A 17,217-nucleotide genomic window follows, 5' to 3' on the forward strand; every position below is an offset into this window, starting at 1 on the left:
ATTGTATTTATGGACACTGAAATTTGAATTTCATATCATTTTCATGTGTCTCAAAATATTCTTTTGATCTTTTTCAAGCATTTAAAAATGTAAAAACTATTCTTAGCTCACAGGCCATATAAAAACAGGATTTGGCCTGTGGACAGTGGTCTGCAACCTCTGGGTTAGAGCCATCGCAGGCTGGAGAAGCTGCAAGCTCAGCTAAGCCAGTGTCCCCATTTCCCAGAGGAAACTGAGGCCCAGAGAGGTGTCACGGCCAGGGTCTCAGGCCAGTTCATGGCAGAAAGGGGTAAGGGTTAGACCTCAGGAAAGGCGAGCTGGAAAGGCAGAGCAGGGATGAGGGAAAGGCCTCCCAGAGTTCAACTCACGGGGACAGGCAGCGGGTGCTTAAAACCAGAGATGTCCCAGGAAACGAGGTACGAGTCACCGGAGCCTCCAACACCTGCCTTCCCACCGTGCAAAATAACGTACTATCCACGGTCCCTACGCCGATTCTGAAGGTTCTGTACCAGCATCGGGAGCCCGCTGGATGAGCCAGATAACCATCAGCCCGATTCTTTCCAGCCTTCTGGGTACATCACTCTGGTCATTTCTTTTTGCGGCTTAAGTTACAACCTCCACTTTGGGTATTCCAATCCTAGAACCCCAAGAAATAAGTGTCAATGCGGTTGAGGAGCAGTGACCAATGTTAAAAATTATTTTAAAGAGGGGACTATAGCAGGGATGACCAATTCAGCTTAGAGTTCAAGGGCATCTCTGACGTTCCCCTCAGAAAGTAACATGGTCAACCTCCCTCCTGTTCCGAGCTCCTTCTCTCTTTTATAAAAATGTTTCTTTCCTCCTATTCTCCTATTTTTCTTTCTTTATTCTACTCTGGGTTTTGAGGGGGTTTTTTGGCACTGATTCTCATTTCCGTTTTCATGTGATCCTTTTTATTTTGCCCTACATCTTAACTGGATATACCCTCAAACTGAAGGACATTTTAGAATTAAAACACACACACGCAGCCAATGCTGTTTAATTTACCTCCTCTTTAAACGGTATTCTGTAGTCTGAAGAGGGAAAAAAGAAGACTCCAAATTAAAGTGACTTTTTACAAAGAATCCTTCATTTGATTTTCTTAATCACATTTTTTTAGAGAGATTTATGGTTTTCTATCCTGTTAAATATTCAATCAAGGCTTGAAATTTTACACCAACGCTTTTCAGAAATTCTGCCATGATTTTTTTTTTTTTGAGGAAGATTAGCCCTGAGCTAACATCTGCCATCAATCCTCCTCTTTTTGCTGGGGAAGACTGGCCCTGAGCTAACATCTGTGCCCATCTTCCTCTACTTTATATGTGGGATGCCTGCCACAGCATGGCTTGATAAGCAATGCGTAGGTCCACACCCAGGATGGGAACCAGCAAACTCCAGGCCACCGAAGCAGAGCGGGCAAACTTAACCACTACGCCACTGGGCCAGCCCCTGCCATGATGATTTTTTATGAAAACTGCCCTATCAACTATTTTCTTCTTACACACTTCCTCAAAAAGACATGGTTTTCTACTTCTGTGAAGAGGAAGTGGCATTCTTATAAGTAATTTTCCGTTCTTTTTGACAACTTAAATCCAGAATGATTGCAAACTCCTCAGAATTTTTCAACACACATTTATCCTCCTAGATCTTTCTAAATTTAAGATTCTTCAGTCAAATAAACTAAGTCAATTGATTTAAGAAACCCGAAGTGAAAGAAAAATGCACCTCCTAAAGTTGTAGGAACCAAAAATGCTACAATTCAAACCTAAGGATGGAGACTTCACACAAAAATAGATCAAAAGAAACACTTTCTACCAATGTTGTTTAAGTTAGAAAGAAGACCAGATAAATGGGCATAAATTGAAAACAAAAAATAATTAAAATCGTATTCTCATAGAGCTGAAATTGATCCTAGAGAATTAGTCTCTTTAATATGACAAATGAGGAACCACTGAGAGATTCAAGGAGTATTTATTGGGTACCTCCATGGGCCACTTGCTGTACAAAGACTTTCCCACGTGTCACAACTTCCCCATAAAACAAGTATTATTATTGCTATTTTACAATAAAGGAAAGTTGTGTCACAGGAAGATAGACACAGCTAGTTAGGAGCAGAGAGGTGTCCACGGCCCAGATCTCTAGACATCACCTTCAGTACCCTCTTAACCACACCACTCCCATGTAATATTTTTGGAAACTGTTCAGTGAGATGCCACAGTAGGTTAAAACGTTATCAATCGGGGCTGGCCCCATGGCCGAGTGGATAAGTTCGGACGCTCTGCTGCAGGCGGCCCAGTGTTTCGTTGGTTCGAATCCTGGGCGCGGACATGGCACTGCTCATCAAACCACGCTGAGGCAGCATCCCACATACCACAACTAGAAGGACCCACAACAAAGAATATACAACTATGTCCCAGGAGGCTTTGGGGAGAAAAAGGAAAAAATAAATAAATAAATTTTAAAAATCTTAAAAAAAAAAAAGTTATCAATCCAGTAATAAAATATCCTGGAACCTTGATATAAGACTTTTTGCTAAAGAGCAGAGCTCCTCAAAAGAAGATTATTTCTTCTTGGCTGCTAAGAAAAGGAACATTAGCAACTAAATGTTACACTCGCCTCATGGGCCCCCAGACACAACTACAGCAAGGCCCCAAAGTACCCAAAACCCAATAACCACTTGGCTTCTAAATTACTCGTGACAACATCATTTACTCAAGTTGCAGTTAGCCATTTCTCAAGCTTATTCTTAAATCTGGACTCCATTAAGAAGGGTATGGAAGGATTCTCACACTTGCAGGAATAAAGGAAGATATTTCAGCCTGCCTGGAGCAACCCAAAATCCTTGAGGGCAACACCACCACCCACTTCCTGCTCAGGTAAGAGGAGAAGCACGAGGTCGTTGAACCTGAGACCTTGGAATTGCCTGCCGTCTTCAAAATCTACCTGGTTTAGGGGCTGGCCCTGTAGCCTGGTGGTTAAGTTCGGTGCGCTCTGCTTCAGGGGCTTGGGCCCAGTTCCTGGGCACAGGCCTGCACCACATGTCAGGGGCCATGCTGTGGCAGCAACCCACGTAGAAGACAGAGGAAGAGTGGCACAGATGTTCACTCAGGGTGAATCTTCTTCAAGCAAAAAATAAAAAAATTAAATCTACCCAGTTTTAATTGAAACACAGTTAAAAAGTTAATGTAACAAAGTGATTTTTGGCAACTCTAATATCTAAATTCCCCTGGAAATACCTTACACTAAAATATTGTACAAGGACAGCCAGATCTAGGTCTTCCTGAAGGCGCCCAAGACGTGATTTTAAGGGAGATGCTCAAATATCTGCCTTGACTTATGAGGGGCACTTTAAGTCAATAGGTGGGTGAACCTCACAACTAACTCAGAAGCGTATTTCTTTAGGCAAGAAAACTAGCAGAATCGTATGCTTTTCCGACAAACAATAAAAAAGGATTCTAACAACTCCGCTGAAGACATTCTATCAAGTGGGAGTGGATGGGTCAGGAGGAGCACAAAGGGAGCAGGAAGAAGCAAAAAGAAAGAGAAATAACTTCCAAAAAGAGTAAGTCACTAAAATATTTAGTTGCCCTGGGCAAATACTAAGGTTTTGTGCTTTTGCTTTCTTGTTCTGTAAGATAAGGACTCTCTTTTTAAACATAACCACAACATCATTTTCATACTTTAAATCATCAAATATCCAGTCAGTATTCAAATTTCCCAACTGTCTCATACAAGTGTGTGTTTTAAGTCTGTTTGAATCAGAATCCAACTAGCCTTAATTCTCATTTAATCCATATATTTCCCCTCCAGTTTTTTTTTCTTACAATTGATTTTTTTTTTTAAGGAATGAGATTATTTTTTCCTGTAGATTCCCCATAGTTTGGATTTTTTTAAGTAACTTTTTATTTAAAAAATTTTTATAAGGTTAAAAACAGGCCATCTCCAAACCTACTACATTACTCCATCAATGTCCTGCACCATGAAGACCACCCAGCCTTTTCAATGAAGTCAGTGCTGCTCCAGGACACTCGTCTGTCCGCAAAATGTTGCCATGACAAGTAACTTACGCAACACTCTATTCAAGGAGTGGGTATCACGGAGACAGAAGGACCCATAAGGTAACACTTCACTTTATGCTTCAATACTTTTTGGAACAAGGAGGGGTATGAATAAATTTTTAAAAGATCAAGCCCAAGCAACAAATGGAAACAATGAGTTTTGTCCAGTACAAACCCATTAATTTATGTCTCCAGGAGAGGACATCTAATCCCCATCAGAACTCAAAGGAGAAAGATGGTTGGTTGATGTACAAACACCACTCCTACCGAGTTAGCTTGTTGAATATTTCTTTCCTGTCCTCTTCTGCCTTCCAAATACACAGTATTGCTTCAGTAAATTCGCAGTCCTCAGCTTACCTGACCGGTACATGGATGCCACTCATCTGGGATGCCTTCCACCCCCATCTGTTGCCTACATCATTCCCTTTCTCGAGGATCAGCTGGATGCCCTCCAGCTCCCTGAAGCCCTTCTCAATAACTCTGCCCACCTCTGGACTCCTGGAGTCCCTCGTCGGTACCCCAAAATGTAGTCTAAACCTGCCTTATACCTGGTTTGAGAGCTGTTCCACACACCACGTGTATTCAATAAAGATTTGATGAGGGCCTTCCATGCACAAGGCATTCAATATCATCTCTAACAAGACCATAAGCTCCGTGAGGAAAAGGGCCTCTTGTGATTCTATGCCTAGTCCAGGAGGCCAGCTAAGAACAGCTAAGAATGTGCACCCGGGAGTCAAGTTGGCCATACACGAATCCCAGAGTCATGGACCCTGAAGAGATTACCGAATCTCTCAGTTCTCATTTTCCTCATCTGCAAAATGGAATGATAATAGCCCCTCTCTCACAGAGATGTTGTTAGGATTAAATCACGTAAAGCATGAGTATTGTCTTGTCCCCTCATTCCTAGTTCTGTCTGGTTTCTAACTATTTCATTGTACCTGTTCTTACCTGTTCTTATCCTTTGTGGAAAGAGGGGGAGCAGAAGACTCCCGAAGAGTCGTTGCCATGGAGACGGAGTTCATTAAACCCTCCTTGATTGCTTGAATACACAGGAGATCCACTTTGCCATGGGGGTGAGTGTCCCTTCCCATAACATTTAGGGTAGACATCTCCCCCTCCCTAGTGTCCCCCTGGTTCTTCCCCTGTAAAGAAATGGAACTGGCTCAGAACTAACTACAGTGTAAGCCATCCCCACCACCAAAAGCCCAATTTAAAAGGAGGGGAAATAGAACCAGCAAAGAAGACAGTATGTAACCTTTCATCTTTTGATGGGGCAGAAAAATTTCTCTGAATTTTTTTTGAAGGGAAATCAAATATTCCGGTGTACAGATGAAAGCTCTGTTTACAAAAGTCTTTCCTATTTTTTGTTTGAGTGCCTCATCAGGAAAAATATTTGAACATGTACATATACCCCCACACACACATACATCTTTATATCATTCACTTAACCAATATTTACTGAGCATTTCACATGTGCCTGACCTTGTTCTAAGTGCTGAAGATATAGTAGTGAATTAACCAAGCTAACCAAGAAAAAACAACTGTGCCCCCTGCTATTTGCATCTCTCCTACACATAAGCTTTTATTTTAAAAAATAAAATATATGATATGAGGGATGTGCACTATGTGGGAAACATTTTTAAAGGGGGACAGGAAGTGTAGAGTGTGCATTCTAAATAGAGTGGTCAGGAAAGGACTCCTCGAAAAGGTAACCTTGGAGTAAAGACCTGACAGAGGTGAGGGCGGACCCTGCGGCTATCTGGGCAACAGCTTCACAGGCAGCAGGGACAGCCAGGGGCCTGAGGCAGGGGTGCACCTGGCGTGTGCACTGAATCGTGAGGAGGCCAGTGTGCTGCAGCCAAGGAGCCAGGAGAGACAGGAGGAGATATGACTGGACAGGTGAGTGGAGGGGCTACGTGGAGGGAGCCTGGAGGGCCGCTGTTTGACTTTAGCTTTTACTCTGTGTGCGATGGGAGGGTTTTGAGTAGCGCAGCGACGTGATCTGAGTTCCATCCCTCTGATGGCTACGTTGAGAGTAGCGAGTAGGGGCCAAGGTTGGATGGGGAAGGCCAGTGGGAAGCCTGCTGCAGTAATCCAAGTGGCCTGGCCAGGTAGTAAAAAGTGAAAAGTAGAGCTAAGAGGATCTTATATATATACTAGTATAGAATGTATATTTAAAATACACAAAAATAAAAAATCTATTTAAAAGAAATATGAATTCTAATATTTACTTTCCCAAACTCAATAAGCCATCTTGCTCGCACCTATGGTAGAGCTGTCCCCCTACCACCACTTTGGAGGCCATTGTTTAACAACAATTGGTGGGTTGAGTTGGCCCAGTTGACCTGCAGTTCTGCCTGGCTTTCTGTCTTGACATTTCTCCTGTGCTCACTTCCTATCTTTCTCTTTATCTTGCCAGTCTTCAACAGCAAAACAAGCTTCCTCCACAGACGGCGCGCATCTACACACACAGAGGCTGTTGACTGCACACTAGAATTCCCTTCTTGAGAAAGTCTGTGGTCACTGTGTCAATCGCACCCAATCTCTGGGGTCAACAGTTGGGAAACAGACCTGCTAGATGCAGCTGCTACTGTGGAGTTCATTAAAACAGGCTTATGCCTGGGAGAACCCAGGCCGTTCGCTAGGGCAGCACCTCAGAGGAAGGCTAGGGTGGGCCCCAGCTCCCCATAGCTCACAACAGACAAATGGGTCTGCACGGTTTGCTCCCCTTGCCCTGCAAGAGGCTCAAGGGGATTTCTCAAGGACAACGCTTGGAACAGCCCCAGGGATTCTGTGGCCCCGAAACCAAGCTCCTAGAGATGCTAGAAGACCACATTCTTAGGGAACAGAGCCCTGACGCTGGGGCAGAGCTCAGTGTGTGTTTCTCAGATCCGATCAACTCTAACGCTGCCACCCCCACATTGCGGGGAAACTCAGAGGTTCACGGAAGGCAGATACTTTTGAAACCAGGTTCCAGGAGTTGAGAAGAGGTTGCCACAGAGATACCCGGGGTGCTCTCTTAGAACAGCAGAGCTTGAAGGAATTCAGAGGATTCTCCACCCACCCCTCCCATTTTACAGAGAGAGAAACTAAGTCCGGGACTTGCCCAAACCCATACAACCATTAGAAAAAGAACCATGAGTAGAATCCAGGTCTTCGGGTTCTCAATCTAGTGTTATTTTAAAAATAAACTAAAGCAAAACGAGAGCAATTTAACCTTGAAACCTTCAGAGACAAGTTAGAACTGGGATTAAATGTTGCATGTCGAGGCCCCAGATGTGTCTACAAATGGCTCTAATTTTTTTTTTTTTAAAGATTTTATTTTTTCCTTTTTCTCCCCAAAGCCCCCCGGTACATAGTTGTGTATTCTTCGTTGTGGGTTCTTCTAGTTGTGGCATGTGGGACGCTGCCTCAGCGTGGTCTGATGAGCAGTGCCATGTCCGCGCCCAGGATTCGAACTAATGAAACACTGGGCCGCCTGCAGCGGAGCGCGCGAACTTAACCACTCGGCCACGGGGCCAGCCCCCAAATGGCTCTAATTTTACTAGGAGCTCTGGAGGCTCCCGTGGGGCAAAATGGTCTCCTGGTACTAAAGATACCTTGGAAGGTTGCACTGGGATGCTATGACTCACGAGGCTGGGACTGAGGGGATCAGAGATACACGAAACCATGAAATACGAGCAAACATTGGCTTTGTAAAGCCTGAAACAGCCCAAAAATGAACAGCATACGTCTTACTGACTTGGCCCAACTAATAGAGGACTAGACAAATTTTCAGTTTTCAAAAGGGGAGACAAGTGAAAACATCCTTAAAAATTATGAATATCATAATAAAAACTAGAGTCGTGAATCATTCATTCAACCTTTTGGGCTATAGACTCTTTTACAAGCATGAACGTTGATCAGAGAAAACACCTGCTCCCCTAGCCTGATGGCAGGCAGAAGGCAAACACGACGTTGGGTAGTAAAGGAATAATGTATAAAGTCACTACTCTGTACAATGAATAATCTTAGATATATCCAATAATCTCAGATATAATCCAAGATTATCTATAAATGAAGGGGGGCAGGGCAGCAATCGGCTCCTAAATGGTTGACGCTGGTTAAAACCCTCTCCTGGAATCTGAAATTAAGTGTTTGACTTTGTTACCTGGAGAGCTAAGTTCGAGCTCATTTGCCAGCACACCCTGCACCACCACTTGTGTGAGGAAGACCACAGCGCAAACCTTGTAAAGAGCACACCCTCCGCTGCAGGGCTGAGGCACAGAGCGAGAGGGGGCACCGAGGCACAGGAAAGACAGCCATCGAAACTTTCTTCGTTACAAAGAAGAGCCTGAGGACAAAGAAGAGCCTGAGGCCCACAGAGGTTAATTTGACTTACCCAGGGTTGGCTACTGCACAACATATGCGGCCTCTCCCTTATCATATACCCACAGCAAACAGTGATCATTGGTCATCACTTTATCCCGCTCCCGGGCTGCAAGAGCCAGAATGTTTCTGACATATTGCTCCTGCAGCTCCCCAACCACCTGGTCAGCACCGCTGCATGCGATGGAAGCCATTTTGCAACTCCGGACCAGCATAAGGTCATACACCACCTCTGTAATGCCGCTGCAGTGTAAGCCTGCCTGGAAAGTGACGGACTAGCCTGCTAGTCAAAGTAGTTCACTGCTGCCGTCAAGCCTGAGGCGAGCAAACACAGAGCCTATGCAGTGTGACCACAGATCCAGGTTGACATGGGACAGTCCTGTGTCGCATCTGTTTCCCCAGCTTAATATTTAATAGTGCACCCTACCATTCTCAAAGTTGTCCCAGTTTGGATCAAAATGATATGGTCATCCAAATTCCATGCAACTCCTCATCACCTACATTTATAAATGTTTGTTTGTTTGTTTGTTTGAGGATATGATGTGTCAGGAAAAACCACTGAGCCACTCACCAGTAGTTTTCGCATATAAAGGGGTTTTCAGAGAACACTAAATCCAAATGATCTTTGAAAGGGCCTTAGGGACCCCTGCTGCCACCAATCTCTTTTATATATTGAGCTTCCATATGGAATTTTCTTTGGGGAAAACAAGGAAAGCCATAGCTTATGCAAGCCTGAAAACCACAAGATTATCAGATCTCTGTAGCTCCTGCCTATTTTTAAATTATTTCACGTTATACTTGAGCCTATAAAAATTCACATTATACTGTTGAAACAGAAATCTTTTTAAAGAATGTTTCAGTCTTGTTTCTGGCACAAACAACTGTGCCTTTTTGAGTTTATATTTATTCTCTGTTTAGAGGAAAAGAGGAAGTAAAAGTTGAAATCTTTAAAAAAAAAACGTTTCAGGGGCCTGCCCTATGGCCGAGTGGTTAAGTTCGCGCGCTCTGCTTCGGCGGCCCGGGGTTTCTCAGGTTTGGATCCTGGGTGCGGACCTAGCACCACTCGTCAAGCCATGCTGAGGTGGCATCCCACATGCCGCAACTAGAAGGACCCACAACTAAAATATACAACTGTGTACCGGGGTGCTTTGGGGTAAAGAAGGAAAAATAAAATCTTAAAAAAAAAGTTTCAATCAATCCAGGGTTAGACCTTGTGTGTCACCGCTGGATTTACACCAGAGCATCCAACATTTATTTAAGAGAAGCATAAATTCAGTTTATTTGGAAAAGTCATTGGTCTAGACAGCATAGATAGCAGTTTTGCGCTCAAGAGAAAGACAGTGATATTATCATGCAGGAAATTTAAACATTTCACCTGGTTACCTAGACAGAAGACTGGCAGGAACTAAATCAAGATGTCAAGCGCAGTTCTCTCTGAAGATAGAGACTTCAGATGGTTTTAACTATTTCTTTTTGTTTATCTAGCTTCCTGATTTTTCTACAACGATCACAGTTTATTTGTTAATGACGAAGAAAAAAAATCAGCAAAACACATGTCATTCACCAGGGTGGGGAGGTAGAGAGGCTAACGGGATAAGCCAGGCACAAGTCTGACAGGAGCAGAGGCCTCCAGAGCAGCTCCTGACTCTGACAGAACTAGGTCCGGCCCCAGGAGCTGGGAGGAGCGTGGCTCACCCGACGGCTGCCCGGGAAACAAGAGCAGGCATCCCTGAGTCCGAGGACGGCACTGCCCTTTCAACTGCTAAAAGTACAGCCTTGTGACTGCAGCCCCACCTGCGCAATCAGACTGTCAGGGCAGGACACGCTTCTCCATCACTTACCGGGTGTGTGACCTTGAACAAGTCAAGTAGCTTCTCTATTCCTGTTTCCTCATCTATAAAATAGGAATCACACCTCCCTCCTGGCATGGCTGTGAGGATGAAGACAGATGATGCACCTCGAAGGCCCAGTATACAACCAGATCACAATAAACGTAAGCCATTAGTAGGTCCCCGCCGTGAAACACCAGCGCTCGAGGGCACTCCCCAAGCTAGATGTAACTGGATCCCAAATCAACCAGAGAAGGGTCCTAAGAATAAAGCCTTTCTTGTCCCTTCTTCTCTGGTGAAGGCAGGACTGGAGCACAGCATCTACTGTAAGCCCAGTGCCGGAGGGAGCGATGAAGGCCAGGTAGCCCAGGAAAAGATGCAACGCATCCCAAGGCCCCACGCTCCGGGCTAGAAAGGCCGCTTGCAAAGTGACAGGATTTCTACTTTCTTGCCACTGCCACAGCTGCCAGCCACTGCCTTTGGCAGGCAGATGGGTGACTCAAGTGTGAGCTAGGACTTGGCAAGGGGACACCAAACCAGAAGGCCTCCGGGCAGGAAGCTCCAAAAAGGGCCACCTGCTGACACAGTTTGTCCACAGGCAGCCCTGGAGATGGAGGGGGCATCTGCTGTCACCAGCAAATTCAGATAAGAACAGTGAACATTTCAGAGGTCCAACAGAACTTACCATTCTTGCTTTGTAACTTTGAGAAACTGCTTTGGGGGTGAGGCTGAAGACATATGACCACACACTTAAAATCACTGTAGTGTCTTTATACGACAGAACGAGCAGCCCCCAAAAGTTCAATCTCAAATCAAACTACAAAGAGTTTCATGGCCACCTTGAGCCAAAATACATTACATGTCTATGTAATAGAATTTTCTTTCACAAACTTAAAATTATCTCAATTTACCAAAGATAAAAATAAACCTCCTAATGTCCATCTGTGAGGAAATAATTACACTATTATGTTAATTACATAGGTGAGTGTGTTCTGTGCTGCACAGGGTGACTGACTCCACGTGGTTTGCCTAAAATTTTCCCAGTGTTAGCACCAAAAGTCCCACCTCCCAGGAAACCCCTCAGTCCTGGGCAAACCAGGATGGTTGGTCCCCCAACGCTGCAAGAAAAATGATGTGTGTGTGAAGAGGAAAACAGAAGAGACACAGTTACAAATGCAGAAGTGCTAAATGTGAAGTTTGTTTGTTTGTAGAAATAGCTCCTAGTTCCTTCTGATAGTAAAAAAAAAAAAAAAACTAAAAACCACACTTGCCTCTCCCTTCCCCCTTTCTTTTCTCCCAAAACAGAGCTCAGAAAAGGAGTTTTCCTCCTCATGCATGATTGAGACGTCATGCAGGACTGTCTGTTATGTGCTGGCCACCATCAACCCAACGAGCTCCTGCACCCAGCTTCTGCAGCACAGGAAATGTCTTCTTCCACTCCTTCCATCGGCCACCATGACAACTGGTAATTCAGGTGATCAACAGCAAGAATATCTCCTCAAGCTAAAAATCCAAGAGCCCTGGCAAAAAGAGTCACTTCACAAATAGGGCATTAACCAGGTGAGGGAGGAATGAAGAAGTGATTGCTTTACAAATAGCTGGATGGAGACCTCAGTACCCCACGAACTCTAAGACAGGGGTTCCAAGCAGGTGACCCCCCACCCACAACGATGGAGCAAAACTCTTGAGTTGGGGGTTTAGCAAAGGGTTTTTAAGCCTCTGGTGACGTTAGGAACCAGCTTCTAAGAATTTAGTTTCCAGCTGAAAGGTAAGACTATATAAGGCAAGAAAGAGCACACACTTCCTGGGCCTAAAGCCCCACAGAAACCATGGTTGCTTACGCTGCACCCCAGCCCGCCCAGACCACCTCTTCAGCCAGCCTCCCCGTGGCTTTGCCGTAAGACAGGCTGACACTTTTTAGCTGCTCTTGAATCCTAGAACTCCTCAGATTCCTTTTATACATCAGGAGATGGAACCAAATGAAGGTTATGCAACTCTTTCTTTCTTTCCACAGTAAGACTAGTTTGTTGGGAGAAGAGAAGGGATGTATTCAGAAACATTTTTAAAGGTAAACATCTTTGAAAGCCCTACTCTGTTAAGTCCTAAAGAATAACTTCCTTTCTAAGACTAAATAATACACTTTTCACTAGTGTTGATCTTGATTTAGGAGAGGCTGCCTTCTTACAGCCCTTTCAACAAATCCAATGAGAAGATGGAGGCATCTTACAAGCTCTAGTAAAAAACACAAGAGCCTGGAAGGCAGCAGACAGGAGCTAGTCTCCACTGTGCTGGCCGACAGCTGTGGTCCTTCAGCAAGACAGGCTTTACTTGCCCGGATCTCAGTTTCTTCATTTTAAAACATGAAGGTTTTGGGCTAAGATCAGCTTTGGCATCCCTTACAACTTTAAAATTCTATGTGAAATTCTTTTGTGTAGGTGATGATAACAGTAACGCTTATGAGTAGCATTTTTTGTACTTTGAAGATTTAGGAATTAACTTGCACCGGCAAAGATGTCAAGACCAAGACAGACTAACCCTGGAAGATTTAAAACAAGCCAATGTATAAGAGTTGTCGAACTATGTGACCAAAAGGGGGAGGGAATCCTAACAACTTACAAACACTTAAATGCTCTGGAACCAATGGGAACAGGTAGGTGCACCACAATTACCAGCTGCTCCTCCTGCTAAATTTAATGATAACATGAATTTTAATTTGGTGATCCCTACCCCACAAAAAGAAAAGAAAAGAAAAAAGCCTATAAATACTTAGGGCAAACAAACCAAAACTTTGAATCGAAAAGGCAGGAGAGCAAATCCTTGTAGTGATTGATTGTATTTAAGTCGCAGGATGTTCCGGCTGGATGTTAACCGGAGACAGCAAGGCACCAGATGCGACCCACTGGAGAAGCAGATGTCTAATACGAAGGACTGGCATGTTGGACCGCGAGTGTCAAAGTCAAGACTGCCTCTCCACCTAACAATGTTCATGTCACTATCCATGAGTAAATGGCAGGAGAAAAAAGAGCAAGCTGTTTCCTTCTTTCGTGGAAAGAGCTGCAAAGAATTTGTCCTGCAACTTGGTTGGGCGCCTGTGAGTGCCCATGTCCTCAGAGCAGCAGAGTCCGACAAGGTGGGGTGTTGCTGTTCCACAGAACTGCAGTAAGGACTGTCAACCGCTTCAGCACGTAACCCCACCTCTCCGGACCAGGACTCGAGAGCTGCCCTGTGTGGTGTCTCGGCAACGAAAGCAACAAAGCTGACAGACACAGGCTGAGGGTAGCCCACCGCCTGTGAGTGGAGCCCCCGGCCGGACTGCACCTCCTCCTGGGAGAGATGGGGCCGGAGTCGAGAGCGCCGCCTCCAAGGGTCCCCATCGCGCACCACGCACCCAGAGCCTCGAGCTACTAAAGAGGAAGTCAGGATGTCATGTCAAACGGATAAAGACAGCCCGACTGCTCAAGAGGCGAGGTCTGGGCCGGTCTCCGGCTTGGCTTGGAGAGGGGTCCCAGCCTGCGATCCTTTCTCCCTCTCCCCGCGCCGTCCTGCTCCCGGCGGCGCGCACCAGCCTCCCCTGGCCGGCACGGGCCGGGGAGCCCACGCTGCGCTGCACGGGAGGAGCCGGAGGAGCCCCTCGCGCCTCCCCTCCCCCTGCCCGGCCGGGCCCGCGGACGACACAGCGGCGCACAGCGCGCACCAGCCCCCTGCCTGCGCTTGGCGCCCGCCGGCCCCGGCCCCGGCCCCGGGCGCCGAGCCGAGCGCGCAGCGCCGACGGCCCAGGGCGGGGACGGCGCAGGGGCAGAGCCGCCGCCGCCGGCTTTCGGAGCCGCGCCGGCCGCGCACACTCCTCCCCTCGGCCGCCAGTAAACAGCGGCGGGCGCGCTCCCCTCCGCGCCGCGCCCCCAGCCCCGCGGTCCCGCCCGCCGGCGCCGCCGCCCCCTACCTGGTCGGTGAGTTTGAGCACTGCCATTCTTCCGCTCCTCGGCGCGCACACACATACAGGTCCCCGGTGCGCAGATGTCACGCCAGGAGCCGGGGAAGCGGAAGGGACTGCCAGGAGAAGGGAAAAAATCTGGCTCCCGAATTTGACAGCCCTCCCCCTGCTCCTCCTCCGCCGCCGCCTCCTCCCGCCGCGAGGCTGACACTGGCTAGTGGGGTTTGCAGCCGAGCCCGCCCGCCTTTATACAGGAAGTACCGGCCGCTGCCAGCCGGGCCGCCACTGACATCACCGCGCGCTCGCTCGCGAGCCCGGGCCGACGCTGCCGCCTGCCGCCCGCAGCCGCGCCTCGCAGCCCGCGGCCCCCGCGCCCGCCCCCCGCGCGCCCCGGGGCCGCCCCGCGCCTGCTCGCGCACCTGCCCCCTGCGCCCGGCGAGCCGCCCGCCGGCCCCGGGGCGCGCGCGGCTGGAGGCGCCCCCGGGGCTGTTCGGGGTCCTCCCAGCCCCGCCTCACACGCACAGACACACGCGCGCACAACCTGATGAGCGAGCCCGTGCGGACACACCCCGACGGGCAAGAAAGGCTGCCACTCACATGCCACCAACTTTAACCTGGGAGACCGAGTCGCACCCCTTCCCCTAAACCTCTCCTCCTGGTCCAGAATCAGATTGCCCAGCATCCCGAATTATCCCACCTCAGTCTGGGACATAACTCTGATGCTCTCTTTTGTTTGCTGCGGAGAGGCCCTGGACATATTGTAATTCTTTAGCGAGTGTATGTCACACACTTGGGAGGTGGGGGACAGGGGTTCTGGCCCTTTCGCCTTGTTCTCCAGCCACCTTCCAGCTAGACTCACAGAGGACCCCACCGTTACATTCAAACACTGGGTTTTGCTTGGGGGAGGGTGGAGGTGGAGTGGAGTTACTGGAGAAGACATTATAAATGGGGCTTTTGAGTGTTTCCACCAGTCCTGACTCACTCGTTTGTACAAAATCCAGTTACCATGCTTCCAACAGATAGAAGACTTGGCTGTCAAATAGCATGGGATACAAATACAATGGTAACATTCATAATCATTGTAAGTGCTGATATCTCTGGAATTTGGAGCAAACACTTATTCATTCAACAACTGTATACTGAGTACCTACTTTGTGTGAGATACTTTCTAGGCGCAGTGTGAAAGGGGGAGCATAAACAGACAAGATCCCTAACTCCTAGGAGGTGTCTGACATAAACCACATAGTCACCACTGATGAATGTAATTACAACTGAGATGAGGCATCACAGGGGACAGATGCTTCTGAAGGAATCCATGACAAAGGAACCGGACCAGCCTGGTAGGGGAGGGCAGGCTTCACTGAGAAGGTGACAAGAGTTGAGATTCTGGAGGAGGAAGAGTTAATTAGGCAACTGGGTGGGGGTCTTGCTCCCAGGCAGCCCCCACGTGTCGCTGGCATGCCATCCAGCAAACCTGCAGGCGGTGGCATTGAGCAGCAAACCGGAGATAGAGTTCCTGGCTCCAGACCAAATAGCTACCCTTCATTCACAAACCCAAAGTGGACTCCTCCTCCCCACTTTCAGAGCCTCCCGGAAGATTCCACGTGAGAAAGGAGAGAAGGGAGTGGTGGCATTTGCATAGCATCCTTCCATGTATCATCTAACCATGGAATTGTGATTCCGGTCGTGCAGACAAGAGAAACCAAGAAAGCGCTCTCCTGGCTCCCCCCTCTATCGTCAGGGATGCACAAAGACAAAAATGCTGTCTCCAAGGCTTCCCTGGAAAACAAAATAGGCTGTTTTCATCGCATCTATGAGGCAGTTCTTCCCTGCTCTTGTTGGTATGTCTATTTAATAATATCATCCTGCATGGCTTTGTAAGTAAACTGAATAGGTCACTGGATTCTCTACTTAAACAGAGCTGTTTTTGAGAAGAGGAACAACAAATGATTTAATTTGGTAGATGCACTCAGGATCCACTTTGGTTCCTCAGGGGCATGGCTACACATAAGTTCTTGGGGCCCAAGTGAAAGGAGGAGCAAGCAGTTCTCAACCCTATCAAACCCACCATCCCCTTTGTAACTAGTATTTTTAACACCCTCCTTACTAACCTGAAATGAAATTCATAGGTAATATTACCTACCTATGCAAATTTCCAAAAAATGTCAATATAATGTCCTAATTGTATAATAAAGGAAAAATAAAAGGAAAGTAATTTGTAATTAATGTGTATTTCAATAAATATATGCTATAACACAACTCAGAAGACAAACAGTAAGATGCTTGCACCTATATGTAAAACCACTGTGAATGAGAGAGCTACAAATGCAGACCAAGATGATTGTGTTGTATTAGCAACTCAAATATCAACATTGGTGTTGTCATAGGTGACAGGATTTTGTGAAAGTTTGAACAGTTCTTGGTCAAGTTCCAAACAAAATAAAGAGCTAGGAATTGGGCTAAATGTATTGATATAGGTGCATTTAACAGAAAGTTTGGATTTAATGTGTTAGCTCCCGCATTGAAAGTGACTCCAACGATTTGCTTCATTGGTGAAATGAACCTCAGACTCAGTGAAGTTCTATATTCAATGAGATCGAGATGACAATGTCTCTGGTGTAATGTAGAGAAAGAAATCCAAAGGTTTGTGGAGATGGGAATGTTGGGGTGATTTTATCATGTGTAATCTGTGCGCGCAACCACAGCTACAAAGCCCTAGAGGCCCAGCTGATGGTCTCGACAGTAAGGCATTTAAAATATCTTAGTAAGAGGAGCACCAGAAAAGCTCTGCAGTAGCTGGATATGACGGTGGGAGATGCTTCCATTGAGATGGCCCACTGATTTCTGTAAGAGTAGGATCCGGGGATGGCAATGGCCGAGTGGCAGTGCTTAACTGGCAGGGACAAGGTGGACACATCTACTACAATGGGAAGCAGGGACAAAGTAGTACTCAAAGGGCTTGCCCTGCAGGGGTATTTGGTAATGCCCTAGGTGACCCTGGGAATGAAGCAGT

The 17,217-nt window shown here is 46.8% G+C and overlaps 1 protein-coding gene across 11 annotated transcripts in view; it reads right to left on the reverse strand.

Annotated features, from left to right (window-relative positions):
- The window catches only part of ANKRD44 (ankyrin repeat domain 44), a 348,643-nt gene that overhangs the window by 295,555 nt on the left and 35,871 nt on the right, over window positions 1-17,217 (reverse strand). For 4 of the 11 annotated variants that reach the window (XM_070580486.1, XM_070580472.1, XM_070580481.1 and 1 more), the window contains exon 1: window positions 14,214-14,534. The exons of 1 other annotated variant lie outside the window; for it this stretch is intronic. In XM_070580486.1, the coding sequence (XP_070436587.1) occupies window positions 14,214-14,240 (27 nt within the window). In that variant the 5' untranslated portion in view covers window positions 14,241-14,534. Of the gene's footprint in view, window positions 1-14,213; window positions 14,575-17,217 lie in introns of those variants that run through there. 6 more of the 11 variants (XM_070580483.1, XM_070580479.1, XM_070580477.1 and 3 more) reach the window with 3 other exon arrangements.

This window comes from Equus przewalskii, chromosome 17 (genome assembly GCF_037783145.1).
Source record: "Equus przewalskii isolate Varuska chromosome 17, EquPr2, whole genome shotgun sequence".
Classification (NCBI taxonomy): Eukaryota; Metazoa; Chordata; class Mammalia; order Perissodactyla; family Equidae; genus Equus; species Equus przewalskii.